The 10,754-nt window shown below is 28.6% G+C and overlaps 2 protein-coding genes across 2 annotated transcripts; one reads left to right on the forward strand and one right to left on the reverse strand.

Moving 5' to 3' along the window:
* The first annotated feature begins 3,079 nt into the window (after window positions 1-3,079).
* On the forward strand, window positions 3,080-4,975 carry LOC105362654 (uncharacterized protein C6orf106 homolog). Its single transcript, XM_011500138.1, has 3 exons — window positions 3,080-3,306; window positions 4,162-4,514; window positions 4,774-4,975. The coding sequence occupies exons 1-3, from the start codon at window positions 3,152-3,154 to the stop codon at window positions 4,878-4,880; spliced, it is 615 nt and encodes a 204-aa protein (XP_011498440.1). The 5' UTR covers window positions 3,080-3,151; the 3' UTR covers window positions 4,881-4,975.
* Window positions 4,976-5,500: 525 nt separating this feature from the next.
* Window positions 5,501-8,278, reverse strand: Ts (Thymidylate synthase). The gene is made up of 4 exons (XM_011500139.1): window positions 7,998-8,278; window positions 6,739-7,002; window positions 6,093-6,355; window positions 5,501-5,818 (listed from the first exon to the last, which is right to left on the reverse strand). The coding sequence occupies exons 1-4, from the start codon at window positions 8,170-8,172 to the stop codon at window positions 5,609-5,611; spliced, it is 912 nt and encodes a 303-aa protein (XP_011498441.1). The 5' UTR covers window positions 8,173-8,278; the 3' UTR covers window positions 5,501-5,608.
* Window positions 8,279-10,754: the final 2,476 nt, after the last annotated feature.

The following is a 10,754-nucleotide window of genomic DNA, read 5'->3' on the forward strand; positions in this document are numbered from 1 at the left end:
TTGTGCTCGAGGCGCGAAAGGCACGTAAGAATTTCATCGATTATCTTTACGTGGGAGAATGGGATTTTGATTATGTCACATTGCTTGGCGCGTAGCTTCGGAAGTCCTAGAAGCGTACACACGCTCGTGTTTATTGTCGAATAAATATGTCGATCGCTTGTGTCGCGAGATACGCGCCACGTTACCTTTACCGTTTGCCATTTATCTATCGTCATAGTATTTACATATTATTCTAGGAACGAGGTAATAGAAATTAAAATCATTGCAAAGATGATTTTCACGCAGACCTCTGCCTTAATATTATTAATGCTTGGATATCGATCGATCGATCGGTCGCTCGATCGTGAATGTATTGAGCATGTTGTTGCTTATTAGACTTGAGCGCAAGTGCGTTCGTTACATTTAACGTGATTAAAAATTTCTGCTTTGATATATTTTTCAAGTTGTATCTCCGATTAACGTTGAGCAATAAAAAAGAAGAAAAAGAAAAAAGAAAAATCTGACACAATAATAAAAGCTGATGAATTTAACAATGATGTACCGCTTTCGTTTCAAATACATTTTTAATCATTAATCCGTGGAATTCTTTTAATTAATAATAAACTTAATAAAGTACATAAACAAAAACAAAAAAAAAATAAATATCTATATATATATATATATATATATATATATAAAGTAAATTAATAGCGTAAATGTGCATTTATGATTATTTCCGAACAATTTTGCATAAATTATTATTGTTACTCTGCTTAATAAAAATAGATTATGAAATAAATAATCGTTATTAATAGGAGTTGAAGAAAATTTTGCGCGTGCAGCAGCAACGAATCTTTTCAGTTCGTTAAGTAATAACCAAGTTATATTTAATCGATAACTTAGGTCTATTGACAAATTATCATTGCGTATTATTTGATAAAAATGATTTCGTTAGTGAATCTAACTGAATTTCATCAATTCAATGAATATCTTACGTAAATAACATTATTGAATAAAAGTTTTTCGTGCTTTCAAATTAAATCTCATTGTTCCGAATAACAAAAGCCCTTGTTCGCTTTAGACTTTTATTAACGGGCAAATTTATTATCACAAGAAACATGATGAAACATGGTGATTAATGCTTAGAACTACTTTTATTTATGTACAATGACAGTTTGTCGGCACAGTCGAGTCCAGCAGACAATATTCTAAATAATAGAATTTAAATAAACGTTAAAAGCGAAGAATAAGTATCGCTAACAATGGCTTTCCCAAAGGTTAGCTTCGATCATAAATATCTATTACTATTAAGAACTTATTGTTAAATATGTATGAACTATTTATTCGGGCTCTTTTTTCTTATTTACGTAACCTTTATAATATCGTAAACAGTACTATTTTTAATTTGTTTATAATCTTTTGTATTTTACAATAATAAAAATATAATAATAATTTTAATGGCAATGATTGGTAATGTGTTCAGCACTGTTTTACAAATTATATTGAAAATACGCAGAAATGTAATTAATTACTCCAAGTCGCATTTAGCTAAATTCCTGTAAAATAATTATCTCTATATTAAAATAGCAAGGAAATTAAGTGGAAAATACCCCATGGAAATAATACCTATACAATATCAAATAATATCGAAATTTAATACCAAATCTTAAAACAATTCGAATATAATTTTTTACTATTGCTCAGCTTCTTTGCGCCTCCCCCCACCCCTCTTTCCCGCGCGCGTGCACACACCAACACACTCTCCCTCTCTCTCTCTCTCTCTCTCTCTCTCTCTCTCTCTCTCTCTCTCTCTGTGCTACTCTTGCTCTTCCTCGCTACTCACCCCCGTCTCGTACTCGCACCGTTGTCCACTATGACTTCGAGTCTTGATCTACTTTCTTCTTCTTTTTTGTTCGTTTAATGTGTGTTAGAGAGTGAACAATAAAGAGTAAAAGAACTAGTCGAGTGGGAGGTAGAAAAGTGTTTCATGAACATGACTGTGAGATAGTTAAAGGCTGCGCTGCAGCAGCTGCTATAAATGAGGAAGCGTACGTAAGGTTATTTCAAGGATGAACGGAGAAGAAGTGAGAGATAATGAGAGAGAGAGAGAGAGAGAGAGAGAGAGAGGGGAGGGAGAGAGAGAGAGAGAGAGTGTGTCAGAAGAAAGGGATAGCTATGATAGTTCACCGACGCATTCGACATTTAGGTATCCGTGCTTTGACTGTGCTGCCCTTTAGTAGACGTAACTCGAAATGCTTAAAAGAATAATAAAGTGTAAATTTTATTGCGTTACATTTCAAAACGAGACGTCGCGCGTGCTATATTGGCTTTGTCAGTGGAAGCTGAAGTGCTGCTAAGTGCGTATATTTCGATATCCCCCACCGAGTGATAACAATAAAAATTTACAGCTGAAAGACACTCGTCTCTATTCCTCCATCTCGTTCCATCCGACCACTCAGTATACCTTGGCACACATGCAGAGAAAAAGTCACGAATGCGACTGTGTGACGTCGGTGTGGCAAAGTGCTGCACAGTCCCGCGCGTGTATACAAGAGACCAAGGAAAACGTAATCGCGTACAAAGTGTAACGGAGAGACGTAACTTTGCGCAGCTCGTTTGCAATTATTCATCTATTTGCCATTAATTTTCTTAATTAATGCGCCGTCTTAAAAGTTATACCACATGTGACCCTGACTGTTCTCGGCGCTTTGAGAAGTGGGGATAGACGAGAAGTAAAAAAACAAGCAGGATCGGGTGCACTTCTCGACTGTATTGATATACAACATACACGCATAACATCGCATATATACACACATTCATACATTTTATATATATTATATATATTATATAAATTACAAATATATATATATATATATATATATATATATATAAGTATGGATTTAAACGCATGCGGATGCATATGTGCGCATTATGTAAATAAATAAATATATATACATATATACGCATATATATATATATATATATATATATATATATGCATGCATGCATGCATATTATATATAAAACTGTGTATATACGTGTGCGTATATGCATATATGTTTATGTATGCATATGAATATATATATATATATATATATATATATATATATATATATGCGTATATATGTACATATGTATATATATACACATATCTCGTGCATGAAACTTCATAATGGACGTGAATGAGCTGGATCAGGATTTGCTGCATCAGTTCAGTTGCCTTGGAACGACGGATAAGGATGATCTCGTGAAACAGTTACAGAAGGTGTTGGCTGGATGTCAGCTTAACGAGACCACAGCCGCTTTCTTCCTGGACATGAACAATTGGTACATTAACCTCTTCAGAGGCTTTGTTTTTGACTACATTTTTTGCGATTTGTGTCCCCCTTCCCTCGTACGTGATTGTGTACATTGGCGAAACAACATAACCTATACTTGTCGATAAAATTTTCATACATACCAAGCTATAAAAATATATTTATCTATTAATTTCGATGAATCTGTGTTGAAAATTTATTGTTCAAAGATATGTTACTACGTTGTATTAAATTATAAATGCTTTGTTAAAAATTTTTGTATTTTCCAACTAATGGTTTTATTATTAATTATTTATCTATTTATTTATTAAAATGGGCATAATAAGTTCGCCCTTTAAATGCTTAATAACAATCATATCTGGTTATTATTTTGGCATTCGTCGATCGTTCGACCTTGGCTTCATTAATAGCTATCGATCCTGATGCTTATATTACAATGTTCTATAATAAAAAAAATAATTGTATAGTAATATCTAATGCTAATAGTTTGAAGATAAATATTGAAGAACATTAACCAAATTTAAAAGTCCAATATACAATTTCTATTTTCTTTAAGTCATACCTATAATTTAAACGGTTCGTTTTTTTTATCATATCTAATGGTAAAATTCATAAGTTTATACTTATAGAATCTGTCGTTTAAAATAGTGACATGAAGTATTTAATTTAATCTAGTCAAACAAAATTTTTATTCAAACTCAAATGTCTATTTAATTTTGAACTTTATTAACAAATAAGTTCTAAATTTTACTCATCAATTAAAAATTTATTTAATATAGATTACAGTATTTTTTATTATAATTTAAAAAATGATAATTTTTTTTTTGTTAAGTTAAGTTAATTAGGAATATTCTCTTTATTTCAGGAATTTGCAAGCAGCAATATGTAGTTATTTTGACTTTGAAACGACGTGTAATAAACTTCCATGTATGACATTAGTGTGTGATTCTACAATCGGGGAAGGAGAATCTGTGCCACCAAACACAAAATTTAGGAAATCATGGCGTGTAGAAAACAGTGGCACAGAACCTTGGCCCGAAGGGGTTTGTTTGAACTATACAAGTGGTGAACAAATGGGAGAATGTATAAGAGTACCAGTTCCCTGTTTACCTGCCAAAGAGATAATAGAGCTTAGTGTGGATTTAACAAGTCCTTCGGATTTAGGTGTTTTTCAAAGTAAATGGAGGATGATGACGTCAAATGGCTCCTTTTTTGGCGGTACTTAAACATGCATATGTTAATATATTTTAAGTAGTAGTCCTATAGATTATTTTAACTTCATTTTATATTATAAGCAGGCTATGTATCAGCTTTCTAAGAAATTTAATAAGCAAATTAATCATTAAATTTTCTTGCTATAAATTACTTCAATTTACTTTAACATATAAAAATCTAAAATTTTCCTATTAATAATTATTGATCTACTGTAATTTATTATTTTGAGAATGCCAAGAATAATATTCAACATTATTTTCAGACATAATATGGGTGATAATATCAGTAAGCGACAGTGGTACTCTGGCAGTTACTCAACAACTTCACCAACTAAGTACTTCACAATCAAACGATGATCAGATGTGGTAGCCTTAGTTTTTGACAACTCTTTGCGTGATAAGAAATCCTTTTTTTAAGATAATAAAACAAACAAATTTTGTTATTCTTTACATACAAATTTTTATTCTTTTATTTTATTTTATTTTTTTTTTTTTTTGTCCTTTTATGTAAAAAAGTCTTATTTGTTTTAAAATATAATGATGAAAACTAATTTTCTCTTTAATAATTATAAGAAACATTTTTATAATTATCTAGTTGAAAAAGAGTCAGTAATATATCATGTTTATAAGTAAAATTATACAGAGAAAATATATTTGTTTTACGTCATCTTCATGATATTGTAACAACATCAAATTTACAGTTATTTTTTTTAAAATTGAGGTTTGGTGTAAAATGGTTTTTTTACATATGTCCAATATTCTTAAAGACAGTTTTAATCCTTTTCATAATTATATAGATGAAATTATCTCTTGTAAGTTATTCTTACTTAAATCATAAAATGGAGCAAGTTTAGGTTTATTACTGTCAAAATATAACATCATTGTGAATTTTTATTGACATTCTTTTTTCTGTTATGCTTGAATTTAAAAATCTCTTTGATGTAATATTTTGACAACTACTTTGTAAACGATATTTAAAAGTCATAAATATAACATTAAGATATAAGTTTATTAAGAATATAATTTTTATTAGAAAATAAAAGTATAGTTATTCATAAAAGACCTTGTAATACTTAGTTCCCTCTTACATTTAAAATATTAAACAGCCATTGGCATAGAAAGTTTTGCATGAGGATGATAATCATTTAATTGGAAATCACTTGGCTTAAAGTCATCAATGTTCTCCACTTTTCTTGTTATTTGCAATTTTGGAAATTTTTTTGGTATACGGGTGATTTGTTCTTTCAGTACTGACATATGGTTGAGATACACATGGCAGTCACCCATTGTATGAATAAATTCTCCTGGCTGTGAAGAAATGTACATTAGTAAAAAATAATTCTATTATATTTCTATTAATTATTATTCTTTAAAAAAAAAAAAAACAATTTGTTTAGCTCATGCACAAAAATAGGCTAATATTAAATGAAACTGGAGAGCTATAATGTAATTTGTAAAAAAATAAATAAAAGTTAATATCTATTTTTTAATAATGTGGAAAAAATAATAATAATAATTCTGTTTTGTCGTTAATTATTTGTTAATTGCATGTGCTTATAAATTTATCAAATAACGTTATTACCTTTAAATTTGTTATATGAGCAATCATGTATGTCAATAAAGAATAAGAAGCAATGTTAAATGGCACACCGAGACCTATATCGGCGCTTCTTTGGTAAAGTTGACAAGAAAGTTCACCATCGGCTACATAAAATTGAACAAGAATATGACAAGGAGGAAGAGCCATTTTTGGAATGTCAATTGGATTCCAAGCACACATTATTATTCGCCTATCATCAGGTGTGCTTTGTATTTTATCAATTACATCTTTTAATTGATCAATACCTAAAATATATCAAAAACACGCATTACAATCAACGATTAATGACGGTATTAAAATTTCAACATATGACAAGTAAACATAATCATAAATTGTTCTAACAGTATGATCAATTGATAAAACATTCTTTATAATAATATTTTTCTAAAATATCGATCAATATACTTTTTATTCGAATTCTTTTCAGTTCTATACTTTTAATTTATATTGTTATAATTAATACAGATGCTCGAAAATTCATTGGATCATCAAGAATTTTCTAATAAGTTAGAGATTCTTAGTTGGCAAAGTCGTAAGAGAACGAGAAATAGAAGCTTTGGAATAAAAGTAACTTATGAGCAGTTATTTAAAATTTAATTAAACAAGCGTATTTAAAGCTATTCGATACCTTGATTTCTATAATCTGTGTGCATATTTATATATTTTGCTCCAAAGTGTCTCCATTGAAAGCCATACACAGGGCCTAAATCTCCCTCTTCTCGATCGGTGAATTTACATAAATCCAAAAATTCACGTGAACTATTAGCATCCCAAATGTGTACATCTTTTTCAGATAATTCTTTTGCATTTGTTGAACCTCTAATGAACCAAAGTAATTCCTCGACCACTCCCCGCCAAAATACACGTTTGGTTGTCAATAATGGAAATACCCCTGAGTAAGCAATAATGTTAATCTATTCATAATTATATTATTAATTTTAAAGTGCACATCTTATAAGGAACATTACAAATATATTTCTCACTATTTTGGATGTAGAGCAAATATAAAAATGTGTCAATACAATAGAAGTATTAATATCAGCATTAGATTTAAAAAAATATGATTATAATATTGTTCCAATATACTTTATTTAATAATTTTTATTAAGTTAAGTTTCTATATTTAATTATTGTTAAAATTCTTTTAACTACCCTTTCAATTAAATCCTTGAAGAAGTCGAAAAAAAAAAAAAAAAAAATTAACAGTTCTACCAGAGAGACAAATTATTAAATTTTATAAATGAATGAACTTAACATAATAATTAATAATAATCTATACTTACTTTAAATCACTAAGATTAAAATAAAGTAGTAAGAAATACTTAAAAACATTAATTCAAGTTAATTAAGTAGTTTATAAAATAAAGTAGTAAGAAATACTTAAAAACATTAATTCAAGTTCATTATTACTGGATTTGTAATATTTCTATTTTAATAATTTATTTTAAGTATGTTATTTTAAAGCATTTAAATATAACGTAATAAATAACACAATTGTAAGATTAATAAATAATATGCTGATAAAATCAGGCGCAAATAAAAAACAAATACAGCATTTCATTTTGTTCTTTATTACATGTTTAAAAATACTTATTATGTATCAATTACAACAATAAAAAATTGGATAATACACATAGTACATTAAAGATTTTAAATATAAAAATGAAATATTTCATATTTCATATAATAATTTCATATTATTGAATCTGAGCTTTATAGATACAAGTTGCTTGATAAATTTAAGTTTTCTATTTAAAGGTTACACTTTGAATTATACCAATAAACCTGATTTTAACATATATGCCAATTATGGTTGATGCAAATATATATAAAAATATAAATCAATCAATATTAAAAATCATTAATTAATAATAAATCAAACTTTACCATCTCTCAAACTAAAACGCATTTGGGTGCCAAAAATGGAACGAGTTCCCACACCTGTACGATCTGATTTTAAAGCACCCTCTTCCATTATTTTTTTAATTATATTTAAATATTGATACTCTTCCTCATTTTTCGTGGTCTCATCGATAATATGTGCTTTTCCATTTTGTTCCATGTTTTCAATTTTGCACTAAACGATTTGTCTTATTTCCCGCCAAAATGCTCTTGCCACATCAATATCGTACGTTTTAGCTGCAATGGAACGCAACACTTTTAATCAACAATATATATATTTCGATGTAAGAATCATTCAACCGTTGATAACACATTTATGTCGAATATAATAGATGCATGCGTTTTTGTCTATATATATATATATATATATATATATATATATATATATATATATCGATTATCTCATTCGGGAGTTTGCCGGTATAGTATGTATATATATATATATATATATATATATATATACACACATCACATGATCCCCTCTCTACTATAGCGTGCAAACTCGTGAACGAGATAATATTTCAAATTTAATTGCCTGATGCCATAAGAGACTTTTCTGAAAAACCATAAATAATTGAGCATGAAATCACAATGCTAAAAATTAATTCATGAGTTTTTGTAGTTTAACTAAATGCCAAAAAAAACTACCTAAGAGACGAGGTCATTCGTTCTGTCGCAAAATTTTTAACAAAACTTAAATAATTTTGTATTATTTTTTAAATAAAGCATTCCAAATATGATTTATGGAGTAGAGCGATACGAGACGTCGCCATGAATCAACATTTCACAAATCAATGCGATCTTAAGATTAGCGTTTATTATAATGTAAGTGCGCGAGATTTCGAAGTTACTTATTGTTCGTAATACAAGGACTATTTCATAATTTCATTACTCGAACGGAGCATGGGCAATCCAATACCTGAACGTTAAGCTCATAACCGATACAATCAACCCAGGTCGTAGGAGGTTTGACTTTGTTGATATTGAGCCTAATCCTTGATTCTGCGCATAAGTTTATCTTCATTGATGAAGGACAATTAACATCCGTTACCCACGGCAAAGCATTCGCAGAAATGTAATCAGTGGGGATGAACCTAAGTGCCGTTACCTTTTACGACATTCCTTACTCAAGGGTCGAAAGAAACAAATTTTGAGAATTCGAGAAATGAAATTTATGCACATCGTGCATAAAGGCATAATTGTAAGTATGCGAGCGTGCTTTGCACAATTGCACGATTTCGCAAGAATTGCGAAAATATAAGGCATGGATAATTAATTACCTTACAATGACGAACAATACTAAAGCTTAAAAGTAAAAGTCAACTAAGTAATAATAATTAACCTGATAATAAAATTAATGGATAAAGTTAAATGATATACGATTTACAAGTTGAAGAAAATTCCTTTCGGTAATCTCAGTCGATTTGTTAAAGCTCCTTACATATGTTATCGAAACAACTACTTCAATCTCTATTGGTATATTTTAAGATTTTGAAAAAGTTATTTATTTATTTTTGGTTTTGTTTTATATTTTTAATCATTATAATGCGAACAAACAGGTGATATCTTCTTCAATATTTCACTTTCTGACTAAATATTTTTATTAATTAGGACGTGCAATTGATTTAAAACCCCATCGAGAATGTTGTAAAAGAAAAGTTGTAAATGCGTTGTATTCTATTAATACAAAATTTATGCGAGCGATTTTAAATACCTGACATATACGATTAAAGATTTGCGAGGAGAAAAATTAATTTTCGTAAAAAATACGCATCTCCAATGTGTATTAATAGTAAAAAATAGATTAAAAAGTTATATTGCTTTATGCATATTGGCATAAAATTGAAATATAAAATAAAAATACGTTATTCGCTGCACATTTAAAGAATTTTAATACGCAATTATTATTTATTTATCAATTTTATGATTGAAATAGCGATTGGAACTTATTCATTTAATACTTTATACTCTGATAAAAAAAAAAAATTATAATCTGAATTTCAATCTTAAATGTAAACAGTAAAATAATGTTAATGATAATAGATTTTAAACGAAACATTTAATAAAAATGTTATAATCGTCAATCGATTTTCATTACAACGTTTTGGTGTTAGGTTAGAAAGATAATTATTTTTATTTATACCTGAATTTTTATTAATTCCTTAATGTCATAGTAATAAAATTGCTCAAACTCGTCAACTGTAGTAGTGACCTATTGGTATACGTTTTTCTTATTTTTCTTTTATGTTTATTTGTGTATAAACAATGCATAAACACAGAATGATATGCATATGCACACACGTACGCGAGCCTCCATACATCCAAATAGGTTTATATAAAAGCATGCAAATGCAAATACTCACATATTCAAATATTCACAGCCACCTCGTCATGCGCGCATATAAAATTATATAAACAATATATTGGAAACCCGGCAAGATTAGAATTCACTCTCTAATTTTCATCAAAGAAACGATATTTATTCTTTGGTTTAAGTTGTATAGTTTAGTATAAAAAAAAAAAAAGAAGAATTTTAATATATACTTAAACATGGATGTACATTGTTGATAATATACAATGTTTAATAATCGTTTAAATGAGAATTAATGAAATGATAAGATATTATATTGTATGTGGCTGTGTCATAGTTTACTTAAAGAGTCGACATTTAACTTGAGAATGACACATTTTACGTATTAATAATCTAATGAATCTTGAAGTCTTGTTTACAATGGATGTTAA

This window comes from Ceratosolen solmsi, unplaced genomic scaffold (assembly GCF_000503995.2).
Source record: "Ceratosolen solmsi marchali unplaced genomic scaffold, CerSol_1.0 scaffold41, whole genome shotgun sequence".
Taxonomy (NCBI): Eukaryota; Metazoa; Arthropoda; class Insecta; order Hymenoptera; family Agaonidae; genus Ceratosolen; species Ceratosolen solmsi.